Here is a 21,032-nt window from a genome sequence, read left to right as displayed (position 1 = left end):
CAGAAGTTGGACACTTAACCCACCGAGCTACCCAGGCGCCCCTCTGCATAGACTTAAAAATGCCTTTATTTAGTAGGTTCCATGCCCAATGTGGGACTTGAACTCATGACCTTGAGATCAAGAGTTGGATGCTCTACCAACTGAGCCAGCCAGGAGCACCCTACCACTTTTAAATTCTAGGTATCCCAGTGGGTATGAATTGGTATCTCATAGTAGTTTTGAAATATGTAGAGCCTGCTTGGGATTCTTTGCCTCTCTCTTTGCCCCTCCCCGGCTCCTAGTTAAAAAAACAAACAAACAAAAACAAAAAAACCTCTGGTCCAATCCAAGGTTACAAAGGTGTACACCCATGTTTTCTTCTAAGAGTTTTATAACTTTATGTTTACATCTTTGATCTATTTTGAATTGTTGCATATGCTGTACCGTTCTTTTGCATGTGGCTGATTGTCCCATCACCATTTGCTAAAAAACCTCTTTCCCATTTTAATGGTGGCAGTCTTGTGTCTTTCCTGGATCATGATTAAAACAAAAATAACCAAATAATTGTTCTAGAAATGAAAAATCTAACAACCAAAACTAAAAACTTGATGGAGTGGGCACCTGGGTGGCTCAGTGGGTTGAACATCTGACTTCAGCTCAGGTCATGATCTCATGGTTCATGAGTTTGAGCTCCGTGATGGGCTCTGTGCTGACAGCTGAGCCTGGAGCCTGCTTGGGATTCTGTGTCTCCCTCTCTCTGCCCCTCCCCCACTCATACTCTGTCTCTCTCTCTCTCTCTCTAAAATAAACATTAAAAAAACTTAAAAAACAAAAACAAAAACCCAAAACTCAATGGAGGACTTAAAACAGTTGGAGAGAAGTAGTAAATTTGGAAAGGAAGTCACAATAAATTATTCAGAATTGAAGAAAGATTTAAAAATCCTAAAAAAAAAAAAAAGAAAGAAAGAAAAAAAGCCCCATCCTAGTTAATACAGATAAAACAAGATTAGCCTAAGGTAGGTAACTGAAGGTGTATGATGGATTCATTCATGGAGTTCATTACCCTGTTATCTAATTTTGTATGTCTAAGTTTTGTGTGATAAAATTTTTCAAAAAAGTAAGGGTGAGGGGCGCCTGGGTGGCTCAGTCTGTTGAGCGTCTGGCTTCCGCTCGGGTCATGACCTCATGGTTCGTGAGTTCGAGCCCCGTGTCGGGCTCTGTGCTGACAGCTCAGAGCCTGGGGCTTGCTTCAGATTCTGTGTCCCCCTCTCTCTCTGCCCCACCCCTGCTCGTGCTCTGTCTCTATCTTTCAAAAATGAATAAACATTAAAAAAAAATTATAAAAAAAAAGGATGAAATTAAGGGTTTTTTCCCCCCCTGACTGAAACTGGGTTTATCACCCCAGGAAATTGGCTTTGTGTAAGTTATTAGCTTTTTGTGGTCTCTGGGCCCCTTTACATGTTCTCTGTAGGGTCAGAGAACCATAACCTCACACTGGATTATTTCAAGATGGAGGTAAAATATTAGAGAAATCTACATTTCTCTGTTTTGTAGATAGGTATATAACATGCTGTTACTATACTAGTCTAGTAAACCACCAAAGGCCATGGACCATACTCAGAGAAGTCTGTAAATATTGCATATTTTGTCATTCCAATTATATGAAATAATGATGGGGCAAAGTGGCAGTCCAGATCTTCAAAGAACCATATTTAGAAGTCAGATTTTTAGGGGAACTGACGGATCAGTTTTGAAATTCAGGATATTTGAACTTAATAAACTCCTGGGTGAGAAACAAAGTACACACCAGTGAGCTCATATCAAAGTTTATTTATTTTTTAAGTAAACTCTATGCCCAACATGGAGCTTGAACTCACAACCCCAAGATCAAGAGTTGCATGCTCTACCAACTGAGCCAGGCAGGCTCCCCGAGTTCATATAAAGTTTGGAACCAAAAATGTTAATATGTTGATGAGTAAAGAAATGACAGCAGAGTTCCTTTATTCCAGAAATATTTTAATACAATCATAGTACAGGTTATGAAGTCACATTCAATCCACTGAATATATTCAAGGTATTAATAAAAATATTATACATCTTTACTCACTACCCTAATATAATTAAAGTATTTGGTTCTTATAGATGAGATTACTTGCCATATTCATTCATATTTGCACTGCTAATCGAACAGCATGTAAGTAAATCCATGGATTATGGTGAGTGGGGGCTTTAGTCCTTTTTGATATGAAGTCTAAGTATCAAAATTGAGTATTTTCTAAGTGCCACAATACTTGAATCCAAGAACAGTCAACCAACTTAAGGCAAGATATTGAAACTTTTATACAACTTCAATTTGCAAAAAGAATACTTTATCAAATATCATACATGCCTTAACAGTTAGCTACCTATAGGTTTTTATAAAGGCAGTAATAAAAATGTCAGTGCAAGTTCTACATTGGGTTCCTCAGTAGAGAAAATAATAGGTTCTTGGAGTAAACCATTATTTCCAAATCCCAAAACACTGCAAAAGGAAATAATTTTTCTGGTGCAGGACTTACATGTAGCATAATTATTTTTACTTAGTAAAGATAGATATAAAACATTGTGATTATACATAAAAATTAGTGTCTTGGTGAGTCTGCTTAAACTTTTGCCTCAGATTTACTTCAATGCAAGCTTTATAAAATGTTTTTTTAAAAAACAACTGATTTAAAAATCTACTGATAATAGTGCAAAGAGGCATCTCTGTCCTTTTTTGTAAGGGCTGAAGATTAGCATTTTTACAAAGAAATAACTTACATTAAAATATATGTAAAATATGTGTGCATTTTTTTTTTTTAATGAGCAAAGAAGGCACAAAATGAGTTAAATTAAGAAAAAACATTACCATTTGTTCTGAACTCTGGTTAACTGAACAGTATCAATCATAATATACATTTTTAGGTAAATCCACATTTGTTGTAATGGAAAAATGACATCACATTTTTTAGCTCTATTATTTGTGCTGAAAGACACTGCTGTAACAAATTGCAAATAGGCAGTATACATGGAGTCCAATTAACAATGGCCTTCTACCAACACAGTACTTTTTTTCTTTTCCTTTCTTTTTTTTTACAGTGGCTAAGTGATAACTCATGGAATGAAATTAGGTCTCAAAGCTAAAGGGAAAATATCTAGCACTTCTTTATATCTGCAAAAGTACTTGTACACTACAAAGAAATGTTAACTGGATGTGGAAAAAGCAAAAAAAAAAACAAAAAAAAAAAAACGGTGCGCTTTGATCTGCATTTTAATTAAGTTATTAAATAGACAACACATTTTAACATTAAAAAAAAAAAAGACATTCATATATTATACTAACAGGGTTTCCTACAAATGGACCATTAGTGTTAGGCACCAAAAATTTCAAGTGTTTTTTTTTTTTTTTTTAATCTGTCCCATTGATAGATACATCCTCAGCCATTCTATTTCTGCTCTGTAGGTTTCACCATTTACATTAAACATTTGCACAGTTCATAAAAATTATGTTACGGGCAACTGAAGTGGAGACTGTCCTTTCTCTGCTGGTATTCTTCATTACATGTTTTGTCAGTTACCTCACAGCAACTAGATTACTACAATCTCTATTACCATTCAACAACTGTCAGAAAGTCCATGCTAGCCATGAGAATATATAAACATATTTATTCAAACTAAACACAAAATTATGTGTGCAGGTGAATAAAAATGAATCTTATCCTTAATGGTTACTGTAGAATAATTTCAATCATGTCCCTTATGATTCTGAATCCCATTATATTAAGTAATTCATGTGAATGTATAATGTTTACAAAAATAAGACAGCTTACAAGACAAATTTTGCTATAAAAAATATACATTAAAATTCAGTCTGGACCCTAGAATTCTTGTCCTGGGCCTCTTGTGAGGAGTCTGCCCTATTCATGGGGTTCTTCTACCAAACAGGAATGGGAACATGAGTGAACAATTTTCACTTGCTTAATGAAGAAGAGGAGTATAGATATATGGAGATGGATTACCAAAGTTCAATTCACACTCCTGGGAATAAATGTAGGATTATAATGGAATGATGGAATTTATTATACAGTTACATTGGTGAATCTCATTCAGTTATAGAGCAACAAAAACATAAATCAGATATTTAAGTCACATGAGAAGTAGAAAAAATTATCTTTCTGTGGGAAAAACATTAGTAAATGTACATAATTCTTATCTTTAGTAAGTTGAAAGTGAGTGAAAACGACTTACTAATTATTTATCAAGTCAGGAAAAAATCAGAATGAAGTGCCAGGGAAGCATATGAAGTTAAGGCACCATTATTACAACTTCAGTGATTGGCACTTATTCTGAAAAAGGCTTTAAAGACATGGGTGATAAAAAGCAGTATTATTTTCCCCTACTTCTATAAACTACGTAGTAGTTCTGAACATAACTATCTACTTGTGCTTTGCTTTTCGGCCCTGTGAATAGCAGCTGCATTTTCTGGTAACATCCTGCACCTTTCCTTTCCTTTGGTGTTTACGAACACACACAATGGTAAAGGCTATAAAAGGTGCAAAACAGGAAAACAAACATGCTGTCTGTGTCTGTGTAAGAAACAATGCAAAATAGATGGCTGAACTGACATAGCACTATCAGACCAAACTAAAGCTATTACTCTGAATTGCTCAAGAAAGGATTAGATCCTTCACCAACTCAAAGTCTTTGTCAGGACTTATATATTAAGTTTAGAGTTTATAGCATTCTATATAATGACTTTAAAACAGCAATGGCTTCAACAAGTTCTTAAAGTTAATTATGTGACTGTTGGTCCAACAGATGTATCGAAATGCAGTTAAGTACATTTACTTTATAATTTCTGTCCAAGTATAAAAATACTATATAAAGTTCATAAGTGTGTATGTGTTTACGTGTTTATAACTGTTCTTGCTTCCAAAACTCAGAAATTCATTAGCTTACAAATAGGTTGCCGCAGTCAGCTGATACCACTTAACGGTCTCTTTGCTCAAGTTGAAATCTTTTAAAGGCAGGGTTATTCCACCCAAGAAAAAATTCTCCCGCAGAGATTCTGCACTGAGAACACTGAGTTGAAGTTCTCTCTGTCTTAGGGTTTCCTTGCTATATCCACTGTACACAAGCTATAGCAAAGGCAAAAAGAAACAGTAAGTTACAGATTATTTTAAGTAAAAGCAGAAGTGAGATTAGTAAAGAGACTACAATTGCTGGCATTGACTATGACACATCTGGTGGAATGTGTCTCATACTTTAGATGCACATTTTGTATTCAGGAGTCTTGGATTATCATTATCATTCCTCTGAATGTCTGACATAGAAATGCACAAAGTAGAAAATTATTATTGGCTAAAAACTAACAACATGGATTTTCTGAGATGGAGGTATGGTGAAGGGAAAATCAGTTACAGTGCAGATGCCTGATATCTGAGCCGGAGAATGGAAGGAAGCAAGATGGGATAACATAATTATTTTACAAAAAAAAATAAGGGTTAGAATTTCTTCTTGTTGTCTTTTCTGTTGGATTTTATATGCCATGAAATGATAATTTCTGATTATCCATACTTCACTGCAAATTCACCAAGTACACATGCAGTTTATAGCAAATCTGGAATGCTGAAAAGCTCTTTGAAACATCACATCAAACAGATTTTTCCCCCCAACAAAGCCTCATCATAACTTCTAAGAAATATCACTTTAATCTAGTCCTTCTCACTGCCTAATAATAACTAAAAACTGGCCACATTTTATTTCTGGAAAGTACAACACTACCAACTAGAAAAAACCAATACTACTTTTTGAGAATAACATCACCTGGTCTTCATCAAATATTGTATATGCTTTTAAAGGGCTACATTTTAACAAACTTATAACCTCGATGAAAATCCAGATTTATTTTCTTCCAAATCTCTATCCAGACATTTTTGTTAATGCACACAAATAATGTGGTGTTTATCCTGAAAATGTAGTTAACTAAGGGTTAGCAGGCTTTAATAGCTAAGTAAGTTTCTAAGTTCTGAGTCACTCAGCAAAGTCACAGTTCTGTTCCACACTGTTCAGTTGATGCTTTGCTTATTGCTTTTAGTTTAGAGCACTCTTTATATGAAGAGGGTTGCTGGCAAACTAAAACCAATTAGGAAGAGGAGGATTTTTAAATTACATCCTATCAAATAAAGGTAAAAGTACTGAAGATGTTTTAAAAGGATAAACAGGAAGGGCATTTGAACTTCAGTTATCAGAAGAGCTGTCACGCAGAAGGAGAGAAAGTAGTTCTGTGTGGTTTCAAGAGGTACAACTGAAACCCACTAAGTGCAAATTGCAGGGAGTGAAGATTTCAGCCCAGTATAAAAAATAATCTAAGGGGTGCCTGGGTGGCTCAGTCGGTTGGGCATCCGACTTCAGCTCAGGTCATGATCTCACAGTCCGTGAGTTCGAGCCCCGCGTTGGGTTCTGTGCTGACAGCTCAGAGCCTGGAGCCTGCTTCATATTCTGTGTCTTCACCTCTCTCTGCCCCTCCCCTGCTCATGCTCTGTCTCTCTCTGTCTTAAAAATAAATAAAAACAGGGGCGCCTGGGTGGCGCAGTCGGTTGAGCGTCCGACTTCAGCCAGGTCACGATCTCGCGGTCCGTGAGTTCGAGCCCCGCGTCGGGCCCTGGGCTGATGGCTCGGAGCCTGGAGCCTGTTTCCGATTCTGTGTCTCCCTCTCTCACTGCCCCTCCCCCGTTCATGCTCTGTCTCTCTCTGTCCCAAAAATAAATTAAAAAAAAAAAAAAAAAAAAAACGTTGAAAAATAAATAAAAACATTAAAAATAATAATAATAATAATCTAAGAGTTGGAACTGCCCAAATCAAAGTGGATGGCCTGGAAGCATTTCAGCACAGACTGAACATCCACTTTTTGGAAATGTTGCAGAGGGGCTACAAACATAGAAGGGTGGTTGAATAATAACTCCTAAGATCTTTTAAAACCTAAGGGTCAATGATGGCAGGTTCAATTCTGCAACATTTTGTTAAGTACCACTAGATTGCTATTGAGTAGTTTTACTAGAACAATAAATAGTTCTGCAACTGATACCTAAAAACTTTTAAGTGTTTAAACTTTAAAATCTCAAAAGAACAAATCTAGGACATTTTTAGAAATGATTTTAACCTACCATCTCATTGAATGTTGGATTCCTAGTTTTTCGTGAAATTTTGGTTTTCCGTTTGGATGTTTTGTGGGTATCTGGAAGTAGGTATGTTTTGACATATGGATTTGGGTCAGCTCCATCTTCAGTAACCTATAAAGAAAAGCATTCCCTTAACAGTAATACTTCTTACCAAGGTATAGGTTTTCTCTACAATCATCATTATTTGTAAACACTCACAAGATCTTTGATGTGCATCACCATGATGAAAAGAGTACCATTTCGGTAAGAGACAGATAATTTCACTGCTCCTCCAATTTGGCCTGGAGTAGGACTGAAAGGACCTGCATCTGAAAATATAAATACATTCATCTTTATTTTATCTTGCTTGCACTGGTTCAAACAACAACAAAAGAAATCTGCTATAATTCCACGACAATTGCATGTGGGCAAAGAAAAAGGTAAATAACCTAGTAGGCCACTGATTTATAGTTTTTTAGTAACCGCACTCTATCGGGAAAATGATGTGTCTCCAGAAATTGATGGCCTTGGAAAGAATACCCCCGTTTCATTCTCACCAGACCACTGCCAATAACCCCACTGTCACTCTGTCACATCCACTGAGAAATTACAGGTTTGCATGTCATAGGGAAGCTGTGAATTATCAAGAAAGAGAAAAAATAATCTCACCTGCAGTCCTAGCTATTCCTTCAGCTTTTTCATCACGAAGTAAAGGGTGGAAAAAAGTACAAACAAGATCACACTAAGACACAAGAGGAAAACAAATCATTAGTTTAAATATTATGTAGCACAAAGAAGAGTATGTGGTTATTTTTTCAATCAGGACAGTCACCTCGGCCACATCCGTTGAAGCACTCATCAAACTCTGTAAATAACTATTTAACTCAATTTTCCTTTTGGCTGCTACATCTTTTATGTGTGTTCTTCCCAGAACCATCCTATTAGGAAAACTACAAAAGAAAACAAAAACAAGTGGGATTTAAATTATTTCACCTGGAAGTATTTATAGAATTAAGTATAATATTTAATTAGAAATATTTTTAAAAATATATACTTAAATACAAAGTGGAGTCTTAATCTTCTAGAAAGTAAGTTTTGTAATTTCTTTTCAAAGTACTGGAGATGAAGTAGTTCATGTACCTGTTACCCTTTTATAAACCTTGGTACAAAAGACACATTGTTTTGCTATTTTGCTATTTATTACTTATTTTCTACTCTTTCTTCTCAACATTAGCCTATTCACAATATTTTATGCATATCTTCCAAAATAATCACTACTCACTCAATCAGCCAAAGTTATTGTTGAATAGTAGTCCCATAATAGGTCAATACTGTGTCCACAAGTGACATAGGGTCTAAATCAAGATAATCTTAACTCTGCCTGTTTTGCTGACAGTGGAAAATGAGACTGCACATGGAAATAAATTCTGATACCCACTTTGTTGACTCTTTACTTCTGAAAGCTAGTCTGAGAAGAATATGAGCAACTTGATGCAGGAAATCTATTGGTCATCAGCCACATCAAAACTGAGGGTTTTGAAAGGGTAACTGATACAAAACTAAGTTATATAAGATTTTGACTAACAGTCTCAATACCTCAGCTGTTTTTTTTTTTTTTTCCCCTCAAGGAACTGAGTATGGCCAAAATTATTTCTGCAGTGATTTAAAATTCTGACTTTTCTAAAACCAAGATTCTAAATTATTATCTGGTGTTTCTCACTGTGGTACAGACAATAAACTAAGAGGTTCAACTAAGTTCCCTGACCTCATTGTAAAGGTAGTTGAAGCAACGATTTACCTAGCCCAATAGGATTTGTAAAAAAAATAATAATAATAAATAAATAAAATAAATAAAAGCTTCAACTGAAAGTTTTTTCTAGCTTTTCTAGAAAGCTAGAAAATCCCATATTTTAAGTTTAGGATCTTGATCATTTATTCACTGTTTATTCATTCACCGAAAACATACAGTTCCTTGTCTATGGATGGATCAGACCCTTGCCATACAAAGGAAAATAAGTCACACATGGTCCACTGTATCTTACCACGTGTTTACACAAAGCTTTTGACCTACACTTGGTAAGAAATTGTTTCTGTGAAAAAAGATTAATAAACAACAATGGGAACATACCCTGGTAACTTCCAAAGTGGAAAAATAATACTGAGCTTATTGTGAAGCTCCTGAAACTCATCAAAGGTCCGGAACACAAATGATGGCTCAAGCTGTCCTTCCCTCAAAATTCGGACTACATAAATCTGAAAAGAAATCACAACCCAAATGCATTAAACAAAATACTTCCCTGACAGAAAATTTATAGCTTGACCATTCTATGTAGTCCAAATGCTTTTAAATTAGTAATCAATATGTCACTGATAGGAAACAGCAAACATAAAAGTCATCGTATTTATATATAGCACATCAACTATATCTAATAGTGATATTAACCACTGTAAGATATATAAACAACCGGAAAGTGAAAGTCACTTATTTTCAGGATTAAATATAATAAATGTACTTCCTGAAATTTATAAATTTAGTGCATTTCCAATGAACATATTAATAGGTTCATTTAAAAGAGTAAATGAGAAAAGCAAAATTTATGGTGGCAGGAGGATCAGGGAAAACTTGTCTTACTGGATATTTAAACTATGGTAAAGTCACAGTACTTTACAGAATACACTCCTGTTATAGAAATAAGTCATATATTTACAGAAGACCAGAAATAAATTCAGGAATGAATATATGTATATCCATTACACTTAAAATATACTACCATTATAATATTCTACATTATGATATATTAATGTCATAAATCATTGAGGGAAAGAATGGACTACTCAGTAAAGTGGTGTTAGGATAAAACACTAAATAAACTTACAAAAATTTACTAATAGGTGCAAATTAAAATAATAAAATTGCTTTATAAAATATCACTTTATCAACAATTTAAAGACTGTGCTGCAAAGTATTTCCCAGCAAAAGTATTAGCACAAGGGTGAAAAATAATAAAACAGATGATCATGCTATCCTTTTGGGGGACAAGGGGAAGCATACTAAAGATGATGTTTTTGTTCAAAGATGAACTTTATGTGTGGGTGTGTGTTTTATAATACTTCATCCTTAGTGGAATGAGAACTAAAAACTTCATATGCTTATAAATAGGATGCATTTGTTACCATGAGCAAGCTTTACCTTAAAATTAAGAACAAATTCAAGGAAGGAGAAAAAGCAAAATAGCACCATCCTTTTAGTCTGGTCTCTGAAAGGAAGAGTAACATTCTTCTCCCATGGTTTGGGAGCAAATTTACCAAGAAATAAATACCAAAAAACAATAAGGGATTCCTCTATGTATTTATTTTGGACCATCCAAAAAGAAAGAAGTATGAGAAGAGCAAGTGTTAGGAACTTTAGCAGAGTCAGTGAAGGAACCAGGAAAGGACAACAGTAATGCATGCATGAGTCTCTACAAATACCAAAACCAAACTTACATAATGTTTATCCGGGTTGTATTTCTTATGGTAAGTGAAAACAGAGACTTCCTTGATTCGACCATCTTGTCTAAATGAGTATGTTTTGGGTGAAAATGAAAGGATGGGCTCATCATTGGAAGGAAGACCAGAAAAACGCAACTGAGCAAGATTGTGAATGAAGAAGTTAAACTTTGTGGCAATGCTTCCCAAACTTGATTCAATAAGCCTACAAAACAATCAGAAAATACATTAATAGTAAATGTTCATGAGAAAACATGTTCAGTTTTTTTTAACATAATAAAAGATGAAAAATATTTTCATTCCTTATTTAAAAAAATGTTTTAAGATTTCATTTTTAATCTCTACACCCAATGTGAGGCGTGAACTCACAACCCCGAGATCAAGAGTCACACACTCTACTGAATGAGCCAGCTGGGCGCCCCTTAAATTTTTATCTACCCACCTACCTACCTACCTACCTACCTACCTCTGTGTCTCCGTGTGTGTGTATGTATATATATACATGGAGCCTGAAGTCATGACCCTGATCATCAAGAGTCACATGCTCTACTAACTGAGCCAGTCAGGCACCCCATTTTCATTCCTTTTAAAATATTAAGCAAATCCTCACTTTGTAAAGGGTTTCCTTTGTTCTTCAGGCCAAAAACCCATTAAAAGATATTCCATCCCAACAAAACATTTTAGCACAAGAAAGTCTCCATTCCATCCCATCCCATTGTCTCCAAGAAACAATGCTTTCATTTCTTGAGCTCTGTGGGGTCCGATACCCCCAATTATAGAAGATAATTGGTATAATGCCAAAAAAATAATTATTTAATCCCCCCTTTTATTTATTTTGAGAGAGAGAGAGAGAGAGAGAAAGCATGTGTGCAAGTGGGGGAGGGGCAGAGAGGGGGAGACAGAGAATCCAAAGCGGGCCTCGAACTCATAAACTGAGATCATGACCTGAGCTGAAACCAAGAGTCACAGTTGGACAGTTTACAATTGAGCCACCCAGGCACCCCTTTAATTCCCTTTTAATAAACAGGGAAGGTAGCAACTAAACAGGTGTAGAATGGAGCATCGGAAAATAATTCAAATTTAATAAAATCTCTTCTATCAAATAGTAGTAGCATTTGGAATCAGATTCCTTCTACAGATAATCATAATTTCCCTTAGTTGGAAAAAGAAGTTTTGACAGGATATGGAGTTTGGTGGGAATAAATCTGGAAGGCAGGTTTGAGTAAAACATTTTAGGCATGCAAAAAGAAACAAGAAGTCTCAGAAACAGGATAAAGGAATCCAGAAAGAGGAAAGAGATTCAAAAAGAAAAGTCAAGAACCTCACACAAAGGTTCTTGCCTGGCTATGGACTGAATATTTGTATCCTCCAAAATTCATACATTGAACCCCAACCCCATATGGCCTTTATGGAGTTAGTAAGATTAGAAGAGGTCATAAGGATAAGGATAAAAATTCCTATAAGAACACACAAGAAAGCTTATGCTTTCTTGTTCTATATCTCCTTCTTTCATGTGAGAAAACCTCAAGAAGGCAATGGTCTATAACCTAGAGCCTTCACCAGGAAGTGAATCAGCTGGCACCTTGATTTTAGACTTTCCAGCTTCCAGAACTAAGAGAAAATAAACGTCTGTTTTTTAAGCCATGTCGTCTATGGTATTTTGTTATGGCAGCTCAAGCAGACTGATACATGCCTGCTTTATAGTTTTGCCAGGAGAGGCAACAAATCTCTTTAAAAAAACAAAGCAAAACCCATCAATACCTAAATTATCAGGATTAGTTTGGAAGGCTATACAAAAGTCAGCTTCCTTCAATTCAATTCAGGCCAGACTCTTGAGACTAGGGAAGTCCAGTCCAGTTTTCTATCTCTTCTCCACTGAGAGGAAGAAGGCAAGAGAAAAAGGAGAAAAGAACATGAGCTCATGTGTCCCTCCCTGCTATGGCATAATAATGAGGTGGTATCACTATACCACAATAATGAGGTGACCAATTTGCCAGGAAGATATGCTTTTAAAGCAAAAATACCAAGTTCAAATGCCAATAATTGGTATACGTGTTTTAAGTACCATGTCATACATTAACAATTTACTATAGCAGTGTCCCAGAGTTCACTGTTTTAAGCATTTATAGTATCCACAAAAATTGTCATGGCAGAATCCTGAAAAACAGATTAACACAGATATTATTTTAGGAAAAAACCCAAAAAACCTTGTATTTGGCATTATAGAAAATACGTCTTGCAGAAATAGTTCATACACAGGATGTTTATAATTGAAGTCATATACTAAATAAAACAAGCTATTTTGAGAGAAATTTATTTTTAAAATGGTTATTGCAAATCCTTTACATTTATTCAGTAAACAAACTTCTGACATAAAATATACTTTTGATAAGGCTACTATTTGCTAATACTGTGATTCACAATTCCTTCCTGAAAAATCAGAATTTTGATATATAGCATTTGTTTAAGGAAAACAAATCAAAGCTATGTCCCTTCTCTAAAATATTTAAATATGCCTTACCTAGTGAAGAAAATTGTAGCTTCTGCATCTGTAGTTTGGGGTTGAAGTGCATCTCTAACATATTTCAAGTCTTGGATACTTGTAAGTTCAGGTAACCCTGAAGGAATCATCTGTAGAAAGGAAAAAAGAGTTTTTGAGTTCAATTTTTTAAAACTCTGTTCCTTACCCATCCCTTAAAAGCTGGCCAAATAATTAGAACTGAAGCAAACAAAACAATCACAGTTTTGAGGAGTTTGTATTAGTATTTTAGGGACCTAAGTGATTCGGTTACAAATGAAAAACACCAAGGCCAAGGAAGTCAATTGTTGGATGTCACAAAGCCAGGTTATGGAATAAAAGCTGTAAAATATAGACCTTTTGTCTAGCCCTCTGTTTTTATATCAAGTTCAGTCACAATAATCATAGTGGAGGTTTACTTTTAACTTAATAAATATCCAGAGAAGTATAAAAATCTGAACACATCCAGATTAAGACACAAAATATGTTCCAGCATTCCAGATGACCCTCTCAGGGTCCTTTTCAGGTACTTTTTACTCCTCACTCCCAGGGTAGCCCACTCTCATGACTTATTTTTTTGTATTTTATATAAACGGTGTCTGGAATATTTTACAGAGCAGCAATTTTTGAATATTTTGGTGATAGTATATCTGACATTTGAAACTACAGTAAATTTCATTCCAAAATATCCTTCTTTAGATACTGAAACACAGAGCAGTAATGTAAATTAATTAAAGGCTTATAAAAGAACAGAGTTACCAGAGAAAGGAGATTAAGAAAGAGGTTTGTTTGCTTTCTTATTAAGTTGTAGGCCTGGCAGCAGAGGTCCACAAACAACTGGAAACGAATGGTGGGCTTTTCACCCCCATTGATGACATATGCCATATCAGAAGTCAGCACAAAAGGAGCCCGATCCCTATTTAAAAAGAAAATACACACAAAGTATTATTTATAGAAGATATTCAAATAGTGCTATTGTTATCACATGGTTATTGAACGAAGCTATCTGAGCCATAGCAATTTCCAACTGGGAAACTTAGTACTGGGCAGTGTTGAATCTGCATTAAAACTTATAAATTTGTATTTGCAGGAAAGCCTTCATATAATCAATCTTATTACTTAGAATATATGAATTTTTTCCAAGATGATATTTATAAATCCACACACTCAAATAGTGATCAAATAGTAGCTACAAATATACAGACAAAAATTTTGCACTCATTGCCGTTATACAAATGGGAGCTTTTTACAGGTACCACTAACTAGATAAAATACACCTTAATTCATTTCAGCAAAGGTTACCACACACACACACTCATCCTCGTGTACTACAATGGTAAAGTCATCTCTTAGGGTCTTTTTCATCCCCAGTCATGCTCAGTGGGAGCTACAAGGCAAAGAACAGCAAGAAAAGAGGCAGTTAATGTTTGGGACATTAATTTGTGAAATAAAAAGTGCCTCTCTTTTAAAATAAGTTGTGTCCACTAATTAAAATCAATGTTATGGCTAAATGTGTCAAAATATAGGTTCATCAAAATACACAAAGATATCTTACATAAAATTCTAATACTGTCAAAACAAAAGTATCTCTTACTTAACATTTATTTATTTTTGAGAGACAGAGGGAGACAGAGCACAAGTAGGGGAGGGGAAGAGATGGGGGGGGGGGGAGAGGGACGGGGGCAGGAGTGCACAGAATCCAAAGCAGGCTCCAGGCTCTGAGTTATCAGCACAGAGCCTGACGCGGGGCTCAAACTCACAGACCCCGAGATTGTGACCTGAGCCGAAGTCGGATGCTTAACCAACTGAGCCACCCACGTGCCCCCAAAATGAAAATATCTTTAGCATTACTTGAAATGAATTCACTCAAAATCAACGATCTCTTGAATAAATCTGAAGAAAGCAAACCAACAGCTTCAGCTTTCTTGGGAAGAAAAAAGTGGAGGAGGAATGCTTAGATTGTAAAACAGTTGATGTTAAAACCATCAAAAACTTAACAATCACATGGTAAGAAAGGTCAATTTCTTTTTCCTTCAAGTAAAAATTACTACAGAAACTCTTGCATATATATATACAAATAATGGATGGGTACAGATAATTTTATTAATATCTTTTGAAAAGCGATTCACAATGTGGAAATCTTCAGAATTACCTGAAGTACTGTGTTTTTTTGTTTTTTGTTTTATAAGTAGGCTCTACACCCAACATGGGGCTTGAACTCATGACCCTGGGATTAAGAGTTGCATGCACAACTAACTGAGCCAGCTAGGCGCCCCCTGGGGTATTTCAGTGCCTCTCTTCTTTAGCAACAATAACAATATTAGTACCTTTTGAAGCTACCAAACATCTGTGCATGGCCCAAAAACTTTCCAAAGTCAATGTGAAACATATGTCCTGTGCTTCGAAGCATTATGTTGTCATTGTGTCGATCACAGATGCCTAAAACATAGGTAGCTACACAGCATCCAGCGCAAGAATAGATAAAATTTTCAGAAGCCTGTAATAAAGATATAAAATTATTTTAGGAAAAAAAAATTTTTAAAGGAGGCAGGTTATAAAGATTAAAGTAATTCATCACCCTTTGAAAACACTATCATAATCCATTTTCTTAATAGCTTATAAACTAGGTTATGGTAACAATAGCCAGCCTTTTCCTATTTTGAAAACAAAAACACCTTCTAAAGATGGTTATTGCCCCTATCTCTCTGACTTTTGTCTTTTAAAAGGCAGAGATCCTGTCAGTCCCTACTGAGGGTATGTGCTGCCTTTGAACATCTTGTAAGAATCATCGTTGTGGACCTCTGCTCCTCACAGGCTCTGCTGCTTAGCACAAGTGGTAACACTGTGATAAAGGATTATAAAAGAGTATTTTCCCTTTTTTGGCTTATAGGGAAGGCATGTATAAAGAAAGTCACCTGCTATCTTTAAACATACAATAATATAACTAATGTGTTTTGTTGACTCCTTATGTAACATCTGCAAGTTCCTCAAAGATGGAAATCTTTCACTTTAGTCTTGCTTGTCCTGGGGATTAAGTTATTAACACAACATCATATAGAACGATACAGCAAGATGTATATAATAAGTATTCTTGTCCAAAGCATATGCATTTAGTATATTCTCAAGACACTACATTTTATTTTTGTTTGTTTTTTAAGTAGGCTTCACGCCTAGTGTGGAGCTTGAACTCACAACCCTGAAATCAAGACCTGAGCTGAGATCAAAAGTCCGATGCCCCTCAAAATAGTACATTTCTGAATGGAGCAGTCATATGGCTCTATATGTCCATGTGATTATTCCCCAGAAGTTATTACTGATGATGATAAGACCAAATGTTTAAATAGCACTTATCACAAACTAGGCACTATTACTATTCTCTTTCTACATACAAACACAGTATATGACAAAGGTACCATTATGATTGCTATTTTACATATGAGGGAAACTGAAACAGAGTAATTATTTTCCCAGAACCACCTAATTGTTAAGTGGCAGATCCAAGATTCAAACCCAAGCGATGTGACTCCACTATGTTATATTCTTAGTAAAGGATATTAAAAGTTAAATGCATAAAAAGTACACAATGTATTTTACTTGACAATTATTTTGTGTCAAACCACTTTCCCTGGAACCACAAAAGAGCCAACATTACTATAAACAAGTATTGGCTTTTGCTGCACTGCTTCCTCAATACCACAACAAAGAAAAGGGGTTGATCTTAAACAGTTTAAAAGACCAACAAAGGACAAAATTCCTCTACAAAATTAAAATTTCTCAACAGACAGCATTTGTACATATCTTTAAATATGATACATTAATGACATAAAGTAGGTTGGCAAATGATATTAAAATAGATCTCCTTATATTGCCATTGAAAGTGTTTTTAGAAAGGAAAAAAAAAAGTATTCTTGAGTCTTTCTTAGGCCAATTTAGGATCATTGAAAGTTTTTAACTCTTAAGAGATTTTCCTTTCCTATTATAGCATTCAAAAGTGTGCCAAAAGAAAAAAATGACACCTCTAATAACTATCAACTACAGAATTTACTCAATGTAGGGCTTTCCATATAAACTCACTTAATTCTCATAATAACCTTAGAGTACTATTATTTTTTACAGCCATAATAAGTACTATAATACCATAATATATCCTGTTTTATACCACAGGTCACTGAGGCACAAAAGAGGTTAATAATTTGCCCAAGGCTCAATAGCTAGTGAGGAACCTGGGACCTAAGTCAAGCTCAGAGAGTCTAGCCCATAATCTTGCTCTCAACTACCACACAATACAGCCACTCTTCCTCATTTCCATAACTTTTCCAAGATCTTTGTGAAATATAACATTCTGCATTATAAAAATACCTCTGTTTTGCTGGCCTCTAAAACATGTTTGGAATGTTTGGAGGGTAATTTAGCATTGGTTTCACTCAGACTCCTGCCATTAAATATACTGTTTTTATACATATATTTTTTTAATTGAAAGACGGCTGTTTTTACAACTTAAACTAAATGTCTAATCACCAGAGCTGGAAAATGAAAGCACTTACGACCTATGTAATACATTTTTGACAAAGTTATCTGGAATAAGGAGACATGCTAATCACCTTTTCATATTCCTCTTCAGAAGGATTGTATTTCCTCAGCCACTCTGCAAGTGGTTTGTCTTTAAAGGATCCAGTCACACCATATTCCACTTGGATTTTCCTGAGGGTATCTGAAGCAGGAACTAGCTCCACCATACCTTTAACAACAAAACATTAATCTATGTGAAAATGTCTCCCAAGAGTAAGCCTTTAAAAAATTTACAGCTTTAGAATGCCTGGGTGGCTCAGTCGGTTGAACGACTGACTCCTGATTTCGGCTCATCAGGTCATGATCTGCGGTTGTGGAGATCAAGGCCCAAGTAGGGCTCTGTGCTGACAGAGCCTGCTTGGGATTCTCTCTCCCTCTTACTCCCTCTCATGCACGCACGCTCAAAAATAAAATAAACATTTATTGTACTTTTTTTAATGTTTATTTTTTAAGAGCATGAGTGGGGGAGGGGCAGAGGATCCAAAGCAGGCTCCATGCTGACACCAGACAGCCCAATGTGGGGCTTGAACTCAAGAACCATGAGATCATGACCTGATGAGATCAGGTGGCTGAAGTCAGACACCTGAGTCACCCAGGTGCCCCAATAAACAAACATTAAAAAAAAAAATTATAGCTTTCAATCTTAGACATGAGATACCAGTTAGGAATTATCATTAAAAAAAATCAAGTCTCTTAAATACAGAGAACAAACAGAGGGTTGCTGGAGGGGTTGAGGGAACAGGGATAGGCTAAACGGGTAAGGGGCATTAAGGAATCTACTTTGAAATCATTACTGCACTACATGATAACTAACTTGGATGTAAATTAAAACATAAATAAATAATTAAAAAAAAAAGAATAGGGGCGCCTGAGTGGCTCAGTCGGTTAGGCGTCCGACTTCGGCTCAGGTCATGATCTCGTGGTTTGGGAGTTCGAGCCCTGTGTCGGGCTCTGTGCTGAGAGCTCAGAGCCTGGAGCCTGCTTCGGATTCTGTGTCTCCCTCTCTCTCTGCCCCTCCCCTGCTCATGCTCTGTTTCTCTCTGTCTCAAAAATAAATAAAAACATTAAAAAAAAATTAAAAAAAAAAAGAATAGTATCTACTTCAAAGAGTTATTAATGAGTATTAAAGAAGTCTACATGACATATTTAGCATGATGTTTGGTACATAGTAAAGTCTATCCAATGGTAACTATTTTTATTATGATAATTATTATATTAACTCCTATAAAATTCTCTCTTTCCTTCCCCCACTTGCACTGTTTGTCTCTCTCAAAATAAACTTTAAAAACTAAACATTAAAAAATTGTAAAAATGGTAGATTTTAAATAAAATAAACAAATAAAAAAACAAATAAATAAAAGTCTGGAAGCCCATGCTAGAAAATTTAAGCAATCAAAATTTTTTTATTTTCAGAAGTACTCAAAATCTAACAGCTGCATTTGACTATTTGAGACTCTACAGTTTATACAATCATGTGCTACACACTCCCAAGAATAACAATTTTAATTACAAATTAGCAGATTCTGACCTAGTTAATAAAGTTACTTGTAAGATATGTGCCATCTCATTTCAGCACAAAACAGCTTACTCTGATCATGTATTTGGGAATTGATGCAATGTTTCAGAGTACACCAAGCCCTTTCAAAGGGAAGAGCAGATTAAGATTGTCCTTGTGATAATGTGTAAATCTCCAGTATGTGTTGTCTTCCTAACTGAAAATGTAAATGCCTGGCTAGGCAAATCATTTTTTATTTTCCCTACTTTTTAAAAAAATGTTTATTTTGAGAGAGAGAGAACGTGCACGAGCATGTGAGCAGGGGAGGGAAGACAGAGCGAGAGGTAGAGAGAGAAGCCCAACCAGGCTCCTCACTGCCAGTGTGGGGCCGCACGTAGCAATCCCACAAACCGTGAGATCATGACCTGAGGAGCCACCCAGGCACCCCATATTTTCTCTACTTTTAAAACAAATAAATTTTAAAACAAATAAACTTTTGAAACAAATAAATTATGGGACATTTACATAAGGGAATACAATGAAGTAGATCTCTATGTACTTATGCTTAAAAATATGCATAAGACTGATCACATATTAAATACAAAATCCAGATGGAGAACTGTCCTTTTGTATTTAAAAGAAAGATTATGTATGTTAGAATATCATGCATGTTAGAATATATACAAAATAGTCCCAGAGGGCTATGTAAGTGGCTTTATTTTGGAAGTAGGATGCCTAGGATTAAAAATGGAGGTGTGGGAGAAACTAAGATTTACTTTTCAATTTATTCTATTACATGCTACACAGATATTTTACTATGTGCATGAACTATTTCTATAACTAAATAATTTGTTTTATGGATTTTAAAAACCAAGGAAATGCAGTAGTGTCAAAATAACGAAATGGACACAAAGACTTGCTCCAGACAAAGGGCTGGAAGAAAGCAAGTTGGCCAAGGCCTTCAGACCACCCCAAAACAAAGTATGCAGGGCCAGGTTTTAATCCTAGTAGCCTGGCCAAACAACGCACAATGAATTCATTTGGATCTTCTATGTTGTTTTGGTTGCATCATCTAGTTTATAGTTCACAGTGACGTCCCTTTTCAATGAGCACCTGGACCTTGATTCTATGACAACATTTAATCAAAATTTTAATATATGAATAAATTTTTAATTTTATAATCAAATATGCATAGATGCAAATTACTATGTGTAAAACCAGTGGACCAAAGTTCATAAAATATACAAAGTAATACCAGCTATGTAAGATACGGTCACTGCCCTAAAGGAACTTACTATCAATCCAGTGGGGAAGATACAAAACACACAGTAAATGCCTGGTGAGTATTTAAAGACAACTATTGAGTCTGAAGAAGTGAAGATTAGTACAAATACCGAGATACTAGTTAAAAACTTCACAGAGGATGGAGATGTGATTTCTTCATTTGAAAAATAAGGACACTTGTGAGGGAACACAAGTGAAAAGCTTAGACCAGGGCAAGACACAAAGTAAACACTCAACCATTAGAAACAACATAAAAAACATGAGGAATCTGCCTCCAAAGTTACATGGAATTCCGTAAGAAGAAAGAAAAAGTTCAACTATATGAAATAAGTGTGGTGACAAAAAAAAAAAACAATCTAATGAAATGGTAGGCTCTCGTTGAGGAATTTTAATAAAACAACTTCCTTTTACAAGACTTAAATGAAAAACAACCAGCAAGAATTCTTTAATTGACCGGGTTTCCTTTTTGACAAGATAAAGTATGTACATCCTAAACTAAGAAAGGAAAGTGATAAGGCTC

General features: G+C 35.4%; 1 protein-coding gene across 3 annotated transcripts in view; it reads right to left on the bottom strand.

Annotated features, from left to right (window-relative positions):
• Nucleotides 1-2,250: 2,250 nt before the first annotated feature.
• The window catches only part of PIK3C2A (phosphatidylinositol-4-phosphate 3-kinase catalytic subunit type 2 alpha), a 193,341-nt gene continuing 174,559 nt past the window's right edge, over nucleotides 2,251-21,032 (bottom strand). For all 3 annotated transcript variants that reach the window (XM_060606135.3, XM_078433279.2, XM_060606134.2), the window contains 11 exons: nucleotides 17,766-17,902; nucleotides 15,492-15,661; nucleotides 13,924-14,080; nucleotides 13,168-13,277; nucleotides 10,644-10,851; nucleotides 9,286-9,410; nucleotides 7,990-8,107; nucleotides 7,827-7,899; nucleotides 7,377-7,486; nucleotides 7,164-7,289; nucleotides 2,251-5,135 (listed from right to left, as the gene is read on the bottom strand). In XM_060606135.3, coding sequence (XP_060462118.2) covers nucleotides 4,953-5,135; nucleotides 7,164-7,289; nucleotides 7,377-7,486; nucleotides 7,827-7,899; nucleotides 7,990-8,107; nucleotides 9,286-9,410; nucleotides 10,644-10,851; nucleotides 13,168-13,277; nucleotides 13,924-14,080; nucleotides 15,492-15,661; nucleotides 17,766-17,902 — 1,517 coding nt within the window. In that variant the 3' untranslated portion in view covers nucleotides 2,251-4,952. The remainder of the gene's footprint in view (nucleotides 5,136-7,163; nucleotides 7,290-7,376; nucleotides 7,487-7,826; nucleotides 7,900-7,989; nucleotides 8,108-9,285; nucleotides 9,411-10,643; nucleotides 10,852-13,167; nucleotides 13,278-13,923; nucleotides 14,081-15,491; nucleotides 15,662-17,765; nucleotides 17,903-21,032) is intronic.

This window comes from Panthera onca, chromosome D1 (genome assembly GCF_046562875.1).
Source record: "Panthera onca isolate mPanOnc1 chromosome D1, mPanOnc1 haplotype 2, whole genome shotgun sequence".
In the NCBI taxonomy this organism is placed as follows: domain Eukaryota; kingdom Metazoa; phylum Chordata; class Mammalia; order Carnivora; family Felidae; genus Panthera; species Panthera onca.
Note: the sequence above shows the minus strand (reverse complement) of the source record. Positions and strands in the feature narration are given on the sequence as shown.